The 17,116-nt window shown below is 44.9% G+C and overlaps 1 protein-coding gene across 1 annotated transcript in view; it reads right to left on the bottom strand.

Annotated features, from left to right (window-relative positions):
• Positions 1-329: 329 nt before the first annotated feature.
• The window catches only part of plekhg2 (pleckstrin homology domain containing, family G (with RhoGef domain) member 2), a 141,412-nt gene continuing 124,625 nt past the window's right edge, over positions 330-17,116 (bottom strand). The window contains exons 18-21 of the mRNA XM_078167384.1: positions 14,712-16,725; positions 14,131-14,575; positions 11,549-12,418; positions 330-6,291 (exon numbers count right to left, since the gene is read on the bottom strand). Of these exons, the coding sequence (XP_078023510.1) occupies positions 3,870-6,291; positions 11,549-12,418; positions 14,131-14,575; positions 14,712-16,725 (5,751 nt within the window). The 3' untranslated portion in view covers positions 330-3,869. The remainder of the gene's footprint in view (positions 6,292-11,548; positions 12,419-14,130; positions 14,576-14,711; positions 16,726-17,116) is intronic.

The raw sequence follows: 17,116 nt of genomic DNA on the forward strand, positions 1-17,116 counted from the left end.
AGTCAGACATTTCTTTCTATGTATATGAGTGTCTGTTGTCTGTAGCAGAGGCAGGAAACTGTGCAAAACAGCCTCCTCCAAAGTGGAGTTTGTGACTGTGTGACTCACACTGGTTGAGGGAAAGTGACTGCAGTCACCTGGTGGGCAGGTTGCGGAGTCACGGGTGGAGACAACCAAGATAAGAGAAATGACACAGGTAGAACATGTAAAAGACAGTTTGCAGAAAACAGACAATAATTAGTTCTTCAGACTCCCTCAGGTCGAGTCATTGTTGAACACGATGAGTAAATGTACTGTTTAGCACGGTGAAAATAAAAGACATGAGTCACTTTGTTCTGATTTTGCACCACATACCTTTATTTTCCGTACATCTCACTGACGCTATGAGGGTTACCGGATGAAGATTTAGTTAATATTTCCCTTTTCACCAGTTCCCAAAAACATTATGTTCTCTCCAGTTTGTCACCAGTGCCCTGCAGAAATCACACATCTCTTTATTTTTTCTAATATTTGACATTTTCATTTCAATTGTAACCACTAGTTTAATTTTTTAAATACTTTACTTTCTATCACTGACTATCAGTTTCAGTTTATTATTATTATCAGACTCAAGGTCCATACTAAAAAACATACAACACTCAATGCATAAAAACAGATCACTCAATCAATTAACAACATATCCTAGACATAAGAATGTAGGCTTTTCTCTCGGGCGTAGATTTCTATGGCTACAGCGTTTACTCATACAATGGTTTATACGATGACTAACAAATTAGTGCTCCATGAGTGACGTCATCATGCCACATACTTAACATGAATTTATGTAGGTTGGGTTTAGGAAAAGAAACATGGTTCTTACGTAAGCAGCGTGAAGTTACGTACTTAAGTTATGAAGGTTAGATTTTGGAAAATAAGGTTACATAGATTAGATTAGGGAGGGAAAGATGGCTGAGCATCATCACGTTGCGTACTTAACTTTAAACTACGTAATTAACATAAAGTTGCTTAGGTTAGATTTAGAAAAAGAAACGTGGTTGGGTATGGTCACATGACGTACTTCACGTAAAATTATGTTTTGAAAATAAAGTTACGTAGGTCAGGTCTAGAAAATGAAACATATTTGGGCATCGTCACCTTACATGCTTAATGTAAAGTTACATACTTATAAAGTAGCGTGGGTTAGGTTTAGTTACATAGGTTGGGTTTAGAAAAAGAAACACACGATCTGACAAGTTATGTAGTAAACATTAAATTATATATTTAACGTAAAGCTGAGTAGGTTAGGTTTAGGTAAATATAGTTACATAGTCTGAGTTTAGAAAAAAAAACCCATGATTTGATGTCGTCATGCTACATACATAACGCAAAATGATGTATTTAATGTAAATTTGCAGAGGTTAGGTTTAGAAAAAAGAAACATCGTTGGGCATCGTCACATCACGTAGTAAAAGTAAAATGATTTAATTAATATAAATTTGTGTAGGTTAGGTTTAGAAAAAGAAACAGTTGGGCATGGTCACGTTACGTACTTAACGTACGTAAAGTTACATAGGTTGGGTTTAAGAAAAGAAACATGGTTGGGTATCGTGACATAACATTATAATTGTAAAATTACATAATGTAAAGTTGCATAGATTTGTTTTAGGAAAAGAAACCTGTTGACAACGTGCCTAAATAACTTGAAGTTCACTTGCTTTCACACGGGACACACGCATCAGTCTCGTGCAGAGTCAGTCTCGTCCAGGCTGCTTCCTTACACCCCGTTTTGCTCTTTAAACCACTTCCTTCCTTCCTCCTGTCAGCGCATTGGTCATGTGATCGCAGCCTACATGATTACGTAGGTTATATACGAAATCTGGGGCATTGCCTCTCGTAGGTATACTGTACGTATAAACAGTGCATGAGAGCAGCCAGATCCCAGCCTTGCAAACTGTTGGTGAGCTGGTTTGTCTACAAGACAAAGAGCTGAGCATAAAGAGGCAAGAGGCTGTGTGTCACAAACTTTGAGATGCATATTCCAAATGCACTGCATGCATGCGCAAAGAATGCTCCCGACACCCCAAAAATACCGGCACATCCTACATGTCTCATTTGGAAAATGCTACATTCAGAAAAAGGCCTAATTTGGAATATCCAGATGGAATATGCTGTTCCCATGACACATGATGAATTTGGAGTATTGCCAATTCTGAATCATAGTGTGCATGTACATATAGTTGCTGGAAGCATTTTCTAAGCTGTGCTCATCACCAAAACTGTAAGCCGTGGGTGTTAAATTTGGTAGAAAATTCAGTGTTGACTCACCAGCCTCTCAAAAAAGCTAGGAGTGATTTAACTGACAACCAGACCAAATGAAAACCACAAGCCTTCTGCTTTAATCACTGCTTCAATCAACATATCAGAAGTGTCAGTTGTCCCCTGTGTGCAGAGGTCATGCAGCATTTTCCACCTAACCGGCTCTCTGTACTTTTGAAAACTTACTGAAGCTCAAGATGCAAGGTTTCTAAAGGGCACTGATGACAGGAGAGACCGAACCGACTGAGCACATCAACATGGGAACAAAGTCATCATTAAAAACACACAGGTATTGGCCTGGTCTGAAGTTAAAGCAGAACTTACCAGACGCGTCATTTTCAGACACACACTCGCACACACACACACACACACACACACACACACACATACACACACACACACACACTTGATGCATGCACCCAAGAGCTGAGGACACTGTGCAAAATACCAACATTACTTTAAGGATAATAAGTGCCAAAGAGAATAAGACTAACTTCATAAATAAACAATAAAATAATAAAAAAATAATAAAAAAAAGAATAATATAATGGTTAAAAAGATAGATTATTAATAACCACAGTAATCACCAACCTTAAACACTGGCCTCAGAGAGCCTGACATGACATGACATGATGTTTGTTCAACACAATATAAAAGAAAAAGAAATAAAACATTAAGTAACTGTGATTGCATACAGCACTGGTTGGACACTCGACCTTCAACGCGTCTGCAGCTGCAGGATCAGCAGAATTGGATGTAGCCCAGCTCAATACATGCTAAAAGTTACTGATTTAACCGTCTGTTACAAAAGAGTGTAGAATGAATTGTTCCTCCAAGATGTCATCATATCCACAGAAAGTCCAGAACCGCTCAGAAAGGAAAATACAACAAAGAGAATTCAGACCGCTAAATGATGACCAGCTGTGTGATCCTAATTTTTGGTTGCCAGATCCACAAATTCATCACATCCAGCTGTGGATATTCAGGGATTTTGGGTGCTCATCCAGCACGATCACAGCCACATTATACATTTCTACTGATGGCAACATAATTTCTTTACTTTTTACAATATTAAGATCTTTAAAACAATTCCATTAGCATCCATTCAAAGTATTAGCCCAGACTGAAAAATGCAAGCCATGTGCAGGTAGAATTTCCATTCCTAAAAGGTCATCTGTTCATAAAGCTCTTCCAGATGATTCAATGCGTCGTCTGCATTACATCTAAACCTCAACGCCTCCCACCACGCTGAGAGGAATCAGTGTCAAATAGGGTTGACAACATTCATCATGTCCCTTGGATGTGAACTTATCCCCAAGTTGAAGTACCCCATGTTTTGCCACTGGAGAAAGATCATTTCAGCATGAAGTTATGAGGGTCTCATGGTCTCCATCAAGCCAGGGTACAGCTCTGGAGGTCTGTGCCATCAACTGGCCACTGAAACCACCAGTTACACTTCTAATGTGTCCTGGCCATAAATTAACAAGTGCACATCTTCTGTAATGCCTTGTTCTCTCATTACTTTTTTGTTGGCCCTTCTTGTCTTGTAATTCCATGTAAGATCTTTATTTCTTTCATAGTCTGTTACAGTTCTGAGAAAGAGGGGGAGGAAGATGTGAAAGTCCATTGATGCTCACTCTCCTTGCCATCTGCCCCTGTCCTGGTCCTCCAGCTCCTGCTCCACCCTGCAGGGTTTGGGTCAGGCTAACTTGGGCGGTGCTGAAGGAGGTTATTCGACCACTTCCAGCAATCTGGAGGTTGACTGTGGTGGCATAGCTGGTCTTCTGGTTCCCCTGTTTGGTAGGAGATGAATGGGCAAAGGGTAGTGGTGATGAGCATGGGGGCAAGGGCGAAGCGATTGAGGGTGCAGGAGGTGTTGTGGATTGGCAATTGTGGTGCTGGTAGGGGGCAGTCAGAGGAGAGGTAATGCCAGAAGAGGAGAGGACCATGCATGAGGAGGAGAGGTTTTGTTCACATGAGGGCCGGGCAACGTAGGCGCAGATCAGCTGGCTGCGACAATTCCCCTCCTCTAGCTCTGGGTCTTCCCACTCTGTCTGGCTGTGTGATGAAACAGGAGAGGAGAGGAGCGTGTGCGAGAGCGAGGAGAGAGGAGAAGGAGAGGAGGCAATGATAGTGGATGTAGCACTTGCATCAAGGCTATCAGTTCCCTTGTATTTGTTTGAAAGCTCTCGTACATCTGGCCAGGGCACACTGGTGAAATGCTGCCCACCAATGGTGCCCTTCCCTGGGGTAAGCCTGCTAGGTGAGAGTGGGGACTGAAGCCCGCCTCGAGGGCTGAGGCAGGACGGTGAGCTGCCGTACGAGGACCACCCACTCCTTGGACTGGTTGGACAGGACTCCTGTTGGTCAAAGGACCCTCGACCACTACCACCAAAACCAAGGGACCTGCGACTGCTATCTGCCCATGAGCGGCGGAGCCCACTAGTGTTGTTCCGGGATGGACTAGGGGGTCTGTCCGCCAGGTTGGAGGAGAAAGACCTACGGAGGGTTTGGGAGGTTGCAGGAGGACAAGGTGCGGAAGGGGAGGAGGCTCTGGAACTACGCAGTGGGACCACAAAACAAGAGGAAGAGGGGAAAGACGCGTTCTCCAGTGTTGGCGAGCCTATTGAGGAAGAAAAGGAAGGAGATGCAGAGGAGGAAGCAAGTCTAGGATTTCTAGGTTGAGGTGCTGCAACGTTATTTGCCCAAACATTCACTGACACGCCAATAGGAGGTGGGGAGAGTATCTGAGGGCTCAGACTTGAGGAAGACTGCCCAAAAGCTGAACTTGCTGAAGAGGTCTTGGGTAGCTCCAAAGTTAGGCCTAGTGGGTTATGAGAACTCGCACTTCCTAGACGCATACCCCGAGGGTGGGGAGGTTTGTTAGCCATAGGGGAGGAGTAATTATGTTGAGGAGGTGGGGAGCAGAGGCGAGTGAAGGAGGCAGGGGTTGGAGAGGGAGATGGGGACTGAACTCGTGAGCTGGGTTCGGACGCAGAAAAGGGCCGAGCTACACGGTTGTGTGACCCCGACCAGAGAGGATCTGTGGCGTTGGTGCTACCATTAGCTAGCGGCGCCCTCTGTGGACTTACTGACCAACCCCCATTACTGATGGCATGGTTATTACTTACATTGCTAATCGCTAAGCTAATGTTGTTATTGTTGTTGTTGTTTGCATTCTGTGATGAATCAGTTTTGGAGTGAAGGAATGAGGGACGAGGGGAAGGGGAAGAGGGCTGATGATGGGGCAGACTCATAGATGGGGAATGGACTGGATGCTGACTGGGAGGGAGTTTGGGTGAAGGCGATCGCCGTCGTAGATGAGAGGAGGGTAAGGAAGACATGGGGGAGGGGGTTTGGTTTACTGTGTTCACAGGCGGGGCTTGTTGCGGGGCATTGTTCTTTTTTGCCATACTCTGACTGATGGACTGGCTAATACAGGAGGCAGCTAAAGATCTGGTGAACGCAGAAGAAGAAGCGACGGGGGAAGAGCATGGGGGAGAGCGGAGAGAAGAAGACGGTGTAGGGGAAGAAGGAGGACCTGCTCTCATGGATGAAGACCTCCCAGAAGAAGAGGAAGCAGGGGAGGGTGAAGAAGAGGAGGCAGGGGGAGCTTGCATCGAGGTACCCCTCCCAGAAGAAGGAATAGGAGAGAAACGGGGAAGAGCCCTGGAGACAGTGTTCAGGGAGGTATCCTCAGCAGATACAGTGGTGGCAGAAGATGCTGGAGCACCCCTGAACGGTGAGGAGCAGGGAGGTGCTCGGACAGAGGAGGAGGAGGAGGAGGAGGGGATAGCTTTGACAGGGGAAGGGGAGCGGTGTCTAAGGCTGGGTCTGAAGGCTGAAGAGGCTGTGGTGAGGTCTGTGTCCAGGCCAGGGGTGACAAAGGCTGGGTTAGGTCTCTCCATCAGGCTGGATGTCTCTGACGAGGGTCGAGAAGATGGGCGGCTGCCTGAAGGGAGGCATCGTGAACCCTGCTGATCTGATTCCCTAAAACTGAGAGAAAAGCACAGATTAAAAAAGAGCAGACATTTTAAATAGTTTATTCGGATGACGTTCTTTTTTTTGACTGCCATGTCTGAGTCTGAGTCTGAATGATGCAGTATTCAGACTGACATAAGCATCAACTGTGGTTTACTTTGGCTTGTTTAAGGACAAAATGACAAGTATTGAAAAATCATAAACTCTTGCACTCCTTGCACCATGGCTGACTCCTGCAACTTCTTTAAAGTCTGAATGATACTTTCAACCTCAGTTTCCACCAATTTAGATCTCAGTGGATGAATCAGAAACTATTTGAAGTGGTGCATGTAAAAATGCAGAAACAATGTATACTACAGCGTTTGGTACCCTTTAGTGTTCAGTTGCACCCTGTGTTCATCCCCAGGTTGTCAACTCTGTGTCATGCCCCTTTGCTTGTGATATGCCAAAAGGCACCTTTTAGCGGGCTGTCAACTAACTCCAATGTAAACCCACACACAGCAATACCTGATACTGAATGCAGCGGACATGTTATAAAGAGTGAGAAAGTATGTGTAGGATGATGTTTTGATGTCACATTAGGTCACGTAACAAACGTACTTCTTTTATCCCAAACACGATCATTTTCTAAACTTAAAGCCCCTACAAGGAACTTTCATTTTGAGTTGATTTTGGCGACCCTGTGGACCAAAGCGGTAGTGTTTTGCCGGAATGAAGCCTACATTTCCCATGAGCTCTAGCGCGTATTGTCGTAAAGACACTTACCTGGCTCACGCATGTATTTGTTTTGGGGATGAATGAAACAACAAGACGGGAAAACTTTGCTCCCGCTCCTATCGGGGATCCCAGCTCACCTCTGCCGCGCCCCAGCTCCACCTCTCCAGCGTAAGCACCACCACCGCCGGGGTAAACGCAGCGGTCGCTGGTAAGGCTGAAGGCCTGTTTGGCGAGCACTTCCACGGCTTCTTGGACTGAGTATGGAGCGGTGCCTTGCCTCTTTATTTCTCGGCACTCGCTGGACCCTGTTGACGCCTGGCTGGTACCTGTCGTCGGCCCGGATGAGGTGTTCCAGCCCCGCGGCCCCTGCTCTCCTCGTCCCCGCTGGCGCGGGTGAATCTACGAAACCTGCGGCCTCTGTGTGTGGCTCCCCGGACAGCTAATGCCGTGGACCCACCAGCTCCTGCCAGGATTGGGCTGGTAAATGCTAGATCGCTAGCGAACAAAATGTTTATCCTGAAGGATTTCCTGACTTCCCGAGGATTGGATTTTCTCTGTGTGACTGGGACGTGGCTGACTGTTGGTGAGTCCAGTGCTTTCACAGAACTTTTACCCGATGATTGCTGCTATTTTAACTCCCCGCGGACGTCGGGTCGAGGAGGAGGAATAGTGACTATTTATCAGAGTCACTATAAATGTAAGCAGCTAGGTAAGATGACGTGTGCCGTCTGAGTGCCGTAAATCGTTTCGTCCTGGAAGCGACCTGGGGTGGACCCGGAGACAGTTTCCTAAAGGTATGGATATACACTATATAGAAATAGCTTATCTTCACACCGATGGTCTCATTTGCTGTTGTAGGTCACGCACAGACATCAGCAGAAACAAGAGACTTTTGCATATCCAGTTAAAAGTTCCTTGTAGCGGCTTTAACCAAGCAGTTTCACAACAGTAATCACGTGTTACAACTTGCGTCAGCTGTGTGTCACATTGATAAGCTAAAGGGTGCCCTGTGCGTCACTACCAGATGCCGATGGGCATGACAACATGTCTGTATTCAAACACCTTGGAGTTAACGGGTTGTTTCACTGTCCCTGAACGTCAAAACAGACGCAGGAGGGTACCTAGCGTCAGTGCCATATGTTGACGTGTAAGTCCACTGATGAAGCAGCAGTGTTTGACGAGTTGGGATGAGAATGCGTTGGCATGATTTACCAGCAAAAGCAAAGGAAACATGCAGTCTAGTGTTAACGCGACAAGAAGCTGAGAATATTCAGCTGTTCCCGAGAAATTTTCCCCATTCAAATGAATGGATGAATGTTCAAATCTGACGCAAATTCAAGGTTGTTCAAGCATTCTGAAAGCCTATTTCTTCATTCATGCATTCACTTAGAAATTCAATCTTTAAAATGTTCCCCAGCTTTTGTACATTCTGGCTTGTATTCAACTTCCAAATCCCATAAATTTTTTTTTAAATATACAGACTTGTTTGGAGCTTGGTAAAAATGCCCTTTTCAGATTTTTACATTGGTTTGTTTTGGACACAATGTTCAGAGCTGGAGTGGAGGACTCAGAGTGCAGATAGCTTCTCAAAAGTTTCTCTTTAAATTGCTGCCACGCCCACAATTTTCACTCTACATACATCATTTTTGGTCAAAATGAAGCAAAACTTGTGCACTTTCAAAAAATGATGCTTTGGAAGCAATCTGACTTACACATTCACTCACTTGCACAGTGAGCCTGAAAATGAGAGAAACCCTAATAACTGCCGCATTAAACTCAGTATTAACTGAGACCAGAAAACTATTCCACAGCATTCATATATTAATGGGATTATTCAAGGTTTAAGACACCATTGCAGTGTAGCGTCAGCTTTTCAACATGCAGCATTCACACCTGCCATTTCTTCAGAAATTGCATCCTCTAGTTGGCATTTAAAGTCGTCCCAATTCTAAACAAAGAGTGCCTGTTTAAATTACTATTGTCTCTGTTGGGCTCGTTCTTCATGACTCTACATGCCTCCATTACCTCTTGCATTATGTAATATCACATCTTGTCCACATCTTATGTTGAACTCTTGTTATTTTTGGGGAGGTACTGCAAGGCTGAAATCTAACAGTGTTTTTGTGTGCAGTATATCCCAGTAGTAGCTGGGGAAAAGAATAGAAAATATAAGGCAAAGTGCTAAAGGGCTTAAGTTGAATTCTCCAGTTTAGTGAGTTGGAATACCAACCACAGCTGCTCTCACTTTGTGTGATGTTGTTTGTGTTTTCTACTTGCTAACTTTCTGCTAGCTTGGTAAAACCTTAAACTTCCTTTAGCCCACACACACACAGACACACCCACACCCACACCCACACCCACAAACAGTTGTTGTGTACTTAAAACACAGCCAAGTGATTTGGCTGAAGGCGAATTTTCCACAGATAACAAGCCAAGGTGACATTCCTCAGTGTGTTATTAAATCTCTGGCGTGAACAAAGTGCTAACAGTTCAGAAGAGTTCAGTTCATGCCCCTACGGCGCATTCTTTGAACAAAATAGGCCTGACTTAACCTTTTGGTTTGTTTTACCATGAAATCGATCAAATCGCAGCCTGATTAAACGGTCCTGTTTCTATTTTTGACATTTGGTATTTGTTAATGAGCCAAAAGGACAAAACAATGGGCCAAGCATGATTTGGGCGGCTCAGCAGTTCATTTGAACCTCCAAAACATGTCTGGGTAGGGGGTAATCTTAGGTCAGAGCTGGGTTGGCTTTTGGGTTATGCTGAGGTGAGGGTTTAGGATCAGGTTTATAGCTACTGAATGAGGAGCTTCTGCAAATTAGTAAATCCCTCTGTTGAACATACAACATGTCTTGTTTTGTCTGATAGCAAGTCCTTCCAACTCCCTCATGGATTTCACGGGTTTTTGGGGGACTGTTGCAGCCTACAATGCCTGATATCGCAGCTGTTTTTCTAAAAAAAAAAGTGAAATACTTTAATATGTTTCAGCATATTTTGCAGGAAATTGCAGTACCAAGAAAAAAATGATAAAAAAAATAGTTGCACTTTTTGGTGAGATAAATAATTTAAAATCAAAGGCAACTTATTCAAGTGACAATAAAACCAAACTGTTCTGAGTTTGTGCTACACTAACCAGTGGCGTAAGGTAGTTATGACGGGTCCTAGTGTGCTCTAGTTACTGGTAATGAAGCCCCCCCCCCCCCGCACACACACACACACACACACACACACACACACAGTGTGTCTCACTACTGCTTTTATGTTATATCTACTTGCAGATTTTGCACTGAAACAAGCTGCTGTGGATCGTAAAACCATGATGGAGATGGGTTAGCTGTTTTGAAGGCGTATAAAGAAGATCATATAATTTTTGATTTAACATGAGTTCCTCTTTGAACACAAGTGTATTTCCAGGTGGCAGTTGGGCCCCTCCACCCCACGAGCCCCAGTGCAATCACGCCCCTGACACTAACATTACCACTAATCATTTAAAAGAGTATGTCAACCACAAAATGACCATCTGTTTAGCAGTTACTCACTGTATGTTACGTTGAACTTGTAAAGAAAATGTCCCGTCCGGTGACCGGAAGTTGAAGTAAACAGGGACTGTGTAGAACAACAGCACAACTACATCCAAACGTCCGTTCACAAACTCTCACACAACTCACTTGAGTCTCATTTATCAAGTTGTATGCTCTGTACTTGTCAAACACATGCATTTCACTACAACATTATGGTTTCAAATACTTAGCGAGCCCTGAACATGCCTGATAACAAGTGTGTACATGAGCTCCACTGTGACAGTTCAAACACAAATGCAGGCACGAAAGTTGGCTGTGCATGAGATTGTTTGTATTGACATGTTTTCATTTGTAAGGCTATAGCAGAATAAATGAGATTTGTAATATACTGGATGAGTTATGTGAGAGTTTGTAAACAGATGTTTTTATGTAGTTTTGCTGTTGTTAAACACGGCCCTGTCTGATCTAAATTCATGGGGAATATTTGCCTTTTTTGGATTCATCATTTACTGTGGAGTCATGCAAGATAAACAAAGGTTTCCTCAACAATTCAAGGTAACACACTTGGTGAGTAATTCATATACAAATGGTCATTTTGCAGGTGAAGTATTCCTTCAGTCTAGATTTCTTCAGCAATAAATCTGGATGCAACAGATTCTGTCGTGGCGATTTGTCAACCATCCTCTGAGTGTGTTTGTCCATTAAGGATTTTCATTTGTGTTCTACCAAAACCCTGCAGGCAGTGCAAAATGCCATTTTACCCCGTCATTATGCAGAACATCAGGGAACTGCCTTAGACTTTCTTTAGCAGTTATTTCTGTGGATAAATGTTGCGCGAAACCATAACAACTGGTCAAATTTACAAAAAAGTTGAATGATGGACCAAAGTTGCGAGGTTGAGCAGAATCCATGAGGATGGTTGAATTTTCTGTTAGTTGTAGCAATCACAACATTGCAACTTCCTGAGGGGGCTGAAAAGCTGTGGAGAAGTTGTTGTGGGTAGAAATAACAGTGATCTGACAGAGACATACCTGGTGTTAGACAGAGCCTGTGTCCCCAGTGCAGAGGGTAAGTCCTGCGGTCTCTGGCTGGTGAATGTTGGTAGACGGTCTACGGACTGCACAGATGGAGGACGTGGTCGGGGAGGATTTGATTCTGAGTTCTGAACTGATGACCACGGACTTGGTGCTCTTGCTTTGTGATCCTCTGGAGTTTCTGTGACTGTATGACCAGAAACCTGTGAGAGGTCAAAGGTCAAGTGCAAAGGCTGACTCAGGTTTGGTGGAACAACCAGTTCCCCTGGGGATCTGTAATAAGGTGTCTCTTCTGTAAAGATCACTGCTGAACTTTGTAGGATCATCCTGGGCTGAGATAAAGAATCATACTCTGTCTCATTGAATTTCATCTGATCGCTCGCATCTTTCGTTGACCCTACAGAGACCCCCGGCGCGTTGGTGCCTCCCTCTGCCAAGTTAAGTGTTACCCTCTGGGACTGCTCTCCAGCGAGTCCTGGGTGAGGCACTGTGGACCTGTGGTATTCTGAAGGAGCCTGCATCTGTGTAGATGCTACCATCAGTACCAGGTCTCCTGGGGATGCCTCTCCATCCACGGGTCCTGTGCAAACCAAGTATTCAGGCCCTGCATGAACACTCTGCACATCTTTGGTTAACATATCTCTGCTGTCAGTATGTCCTGTGGAAATTTTGTGCTCTGATGCATGTTTATCTTGGGCAGCTGGTAAATTTTGCTTATATTTATACTGCTCATGTCCATCTTTGGAGATTTCCCACTGTGGTATGCTGTGAGCAGAGATGTTTGGCCGTGAGCATGCTGGCTGGGTCGTGATGTTTACACGCTCCTCTCTGACTGAGTAAACAGGGCGTCGACCACTCAGCTCTGATCTGCAAACAAATAAGAGGAGAATCAAACAGTGTCTTTAAAACATTACTCAAGACCGAAAGAGTCAAGAGGGAACACCTGAAAAATGACACAAAATGTTAACACACATAAAGCATAATGATGTAATGGTGAAAGCGGAACGATGGCATCCTAGGCTGCAGTTCTTCTGCTGGTTGCCAGTTACACAAAAATTCTGAGAATGGGAAATCTGCCATATCTTGCCTTGTTAACATTTTTCCACCAGTAGTTTTAGATCTCTCTTGCCAAGTTCAGCACTTCCAATGTGTGGCTAAGTAAAGATTAGGAAAATGAGGCCGAAAAAACAAAACAAAAACCCAAACTACGATTAATGCCTCGCAGTTCTGTGCATCTGTGAACCTGTCCAGTTACTGTCTGTGAAAACTTGACCCTAAGTGGACATTTGTGCCAATATGGAGGAAATTCCCTCAAGGTGTTCTTGAGATATCGTGTTCATGAGAATGAGACGGACGCAAGGTCAGAGTGATCTTTGACCACCAAATTCTAATCAGCTCATCCTTGAGAACAAGTTGATGTTTGTGCCAAATTTGAAATAATTTCCTTGAGGCATTTTTGAGATATCATGTTCATGAGTATAAGACACATGAGGTCACAGTGACCTTGACCTTTGTCTCTTGACCACCAAAATCTTATCAGTTTATCATTGAGTCCTAGTGGACATTTGTGCCAAATTTGAAGAAATGTCGCGTTCGTGGTTCGTTTTCAGCAGGAAATATTTACTGAAATGGATGAATTGAGGTGCATTTAGCTACACAGACCCTAAGCCTTTTGTTTGATCAATGTAAACAGGACATTTCAACATTCAGTTCCCTGAATCTTTATGTATATATCTGTATTTAAATACAGGCCATTGCAGTAGGTAGTGTAGTGCAGGAGGTGGGTCGCAGTGCGTTTCCAGTCCTATGTGCATTATGTTTCACTTACAAACAGAAGTCAAAAGGTCATGACACCTTTACAAGCCACTGCACTTAATAATTTATGAGTTTAAAGTTGGGTAGGCAGTTTGTTCTACAAATGCTGATGTGCATGAACGTCTCTTTAGATGGTGAAAGTCTGATTTAATAGAGGAGAATCCTGCAAAGTTGCTATTCCAGCATTGAAAACAACTGCCCACACTGCAAAGCAACCCAGAAAAGAAAGACGGACTTATCAAAAAGAGAGTCTGACAATAAACCAATCCAAACGTGTCGCTATCAGCAAAGTGTTTAAGAGATGGAGATGAAATGTTGCTTATCGTTTAGCCTTCTGCTAACTGGAGCCAAAGATTCACAGCTGCTGCTTTGAGTTCATGATTACGTAGCTCATGTTAGCTAGAGCCTTGAATCACAGTGCTTCCACTGCCTCAGTCCCTGCCACTTCAGACCACCTAGCTAGAAGGAGAGCAGGCAGCAGCTCCGGAGAATCTAGTAATCAGCCGAAGAAACCAAAATCCAGTCAGCGCAGACTCCAGCTCCGGTGGACCGGACAGCCCGACTCCCACTGGATCAGCAAACTTTCTGTTGCTGCCATTACACAGGTTAGACCTGATACTGGCTACCAGCCCGCTGTGACACCAGGCACTGGTGGGTTTGTGCTGGATTAATTTCAGCTGCTAAAGCCGCTGACCGAAGCTCCGGAGCCTGCCCTCCTCCAGGTGAATCACTCCCCCCATATTCTGTTAATATTATCCACATACCTGTCTCTTCTCTCTGTCTCTTCAGTGTCTGAATAAACCTCCCCATTCATGGTTGACGTCAAGGTGCTGTTACTGGAAGAGCAGCACAAACTGGAGCTCTGATCTTCAGGTTGTGTTCTGAGGTGATGTCTGGATGCTGCAGAGGCCGATGACATGTCAGTGGAGGTTTGCCTGGGGTTGAAGCTGTTTGCCTGGGGCTGAGTGGATAACTGGTCTTTCAGTGAAGTGGGTGGATTTTCAACAGGCAATGTGGAAATCTGGGAATTGTCACCTGATCTACAACCCACACTGGAGTCTTTTTCTTTGGACAAGGCAGAGATGAAGTCCCTGGGCCTGGAGAGGGTGAATCCATTTGTCTGGTGACAAGCTGGGGTCGACTGCTCTTTGACATACACGTGACCAAACATCAGAGGCTCACAGGGGGAAATCGGTGTCTCCTGGAAATCTAGAAGAGAACAACAGAGAACAAATATCTAAGAAATGCACTTTAGAGCATAGAGAGATTAGTTCAGGATGGCAATATTGGTCAGTCCAACACTTCTCTCCAAGAGTGACATAATCTTGAAGTTTTAGGAACCTACCATTTGTCAGGCACTCTGCTCTTTTGGTCATCGTTTGGTCCTTCCGGCTCATGGTTTGGGTCTGGTCCTGGCTGTAAGCCTTGGTCTGGTTCTGGCTTTGGTACTGTGTCTGACTCAACATTTGGCTTTTGGTTTGGATCTGCGACTGCTGCCTCATTTGTGTTATAGTTTGTCTCTGAACTTTGGTCTCGGAGTGAGTTTGGGTTCCATATTTGGTCTGTGAGTGGATCTCAGATTGACTGACTTCCATCTGGTACTGTGTTTGCTGCCGGTACTTAGTTGAGGTCTGTATTTGGGTCTGACCTGACTGGCTTTCCGTTTGGTTCTGAGTTGAGTGTCCAGAAAGTCGACCTGAGCCCCATGACTGGTTCCATAAAGCGCTGGCCCGCTTCTGATGCAGTGGGACCTTCATGGTGCTGGCTTTGGCACTGTACATCCGGGCCAATGTTTGGACCTTGCTCAGAATACGCTCTGAGTTTTCCATTAGCATGGGGTCCGCCACAGGGCTGGCCTCAAATAGCCCAATACCAGCGACATCTGATCCCATGCTCTCAAACAAGACCCGGTTAGAGGTGACGATCCTGGAGTGGCGTGACCATCGACCCACTTTTATCTGACTAGGAAGACCCTCAAGGTTCCCGCTGGTCTTGGCTTGTTTGGTTTTTGTCCAGTTGGAGTGAGTTTTGGCCTCAGTTTTTTGACATTGCTCTGCAGGTGGCTGAGGTGCAGGGGTTTCCTTGTGGCTTCCATTTGGTTCTGCTGGGCCTGCTTGGCTGGGTTCTTGCCCATTAATAACAACCTGGTTTCCAGCACTGCTTTTGAGTATTTCATCTTGGTTCTTGGACTGTTTTGTAATACGTGGCTCCTCTCCTTGCAGAGAGTTTCCACCATGCTCCCTAGTAGCCACAATACTTGTCTTCCCTTCCTGTTTTTCATCCTGTCTTTGCTCCGATGGTCCTTTGCAGACTTTCACATTTTTGTTCTGTATCTCAGCCTCTTCTCTAACAGGCTCTTTTGGATTCAACTGTAGATCCAGACCCACTTGGTTTGAGGTCTCCTTGTCCTGTGTCACAGTTGAGAGTGGTGGAATTGGGGACTCTGCATCAAAATCCAACGAGCTGATTAGCTCATCTGCCTGTCCATCATTCTCTGCATCTACTGGGAGCAGGGTAGGCGAAGAGATGGGACCAGTTGGGGAACAGGGCTCTATCTCTCGATCAGTCACTGTATCGATCGCTTCACTTCTGTCACACTTGCTTCTTCCACTCTCTGGCTCCCCTAGGTGCCCACTAACATCAAAGCGTGATACTGACTCCTTTACCAAGCCAGATGGGATTTGAGAGAAACTGTTTCTCCTCTTTGATGCTGCTCCCTCTTCCTGTTCATCTTCCTCCTCTGCCACGCCCTCTTCAGCCTCGGCTGCTGCCTCGTAATAACTCCTGATCTTTTCGATGATCTTCTTGTCGCGCTTGGTTAGGTGGGAGCCTCTTGTTGTTGGCTGGCATCTCTGGATGGGGTGATGAGGGAGATCTTGATTTGAGGAGGAAGTCATGACCTCCGTGTTCACCTCTTCTTTAGGTGACTGACAGCTGCTGCTGTTGTTTTCTCTTTCTTCCTCTGCTGAGATAGAGGGATGATGATGTGTTGTCAGGGCAGGGATGATGCCCTCTCCTTCTCCTTCATCCCTTGTTTTCTCCTCTTCTTTCTCTTTTTCTACCACTTCTCCTTGTGTCTCTACGTCCGCTTCCACTCTCTTTTCCACTTGACTTGTTGCATCTGGAATTTCCTGGACTTTGTTTGTAATTGTCTCATTTTCAGGTTTGTTCTCCTCCCCAGAGCCACCTGTCTGACTCTGGAGGGGGCTTTCGTTCTCCTTCTCTGCTCCTTCCTGCTCCAGTTGCATTGTGGATCCTTGTTCTGGGCTGGAGGGGCAAGCGGCTGGGGGCAGTGGGCAGGTGAAGTTGGTCTGGTTGGATGGTGGCTGGCTCTCTGTGGGCTGATCCAGGACCTGCTCCTGGAAGAAAAGTAAGAAAGCAGTGTATTAAAATGACTCAACCACAGTTTGTATAAAAGCAATAGTTGTTTAACAGGATATCGGGGGGACGTCCATCTGTAAGAATAAAACATACATAAATCTAATTATAAAGCAAGGAATCTCGTGGGTCCTTCATATATCTCCAGAACGGTTTATCCGATCTACTTCACACTTATTAGGTGCGTTACTAGGTACCCAAGGAGACCTTAAATACTAATGAACTTTAAATAAACAAGTGAACAGTGCATTTTTAGCTCGAATGGTTCTCAAACTATAGTTCGTTTACCACTGGGCTGAAATGAAATGACAATAAATTTTGATTTTGATTCCCGCCCATAGTTCTAGTGCTCCTTCTTTGTGCAGAGTGACC

This window comes from Epinephelus lanceolatus, chromosome 4, assembly GCF_041903045.1.
Source record: "Epinephelus lanceolatus isolate andai-2023 chromosome 4, ASM4190304v1, whole genome shotgun sequence".
In the NCBI taxonomy this organism is placed as follows: domain Eukaryota; kingdom Metazoa; phylum Chordata; class Actinopteri; order Perciformes; family Serranidae; genus Epinephelus; species Epinephelus lanceolatus.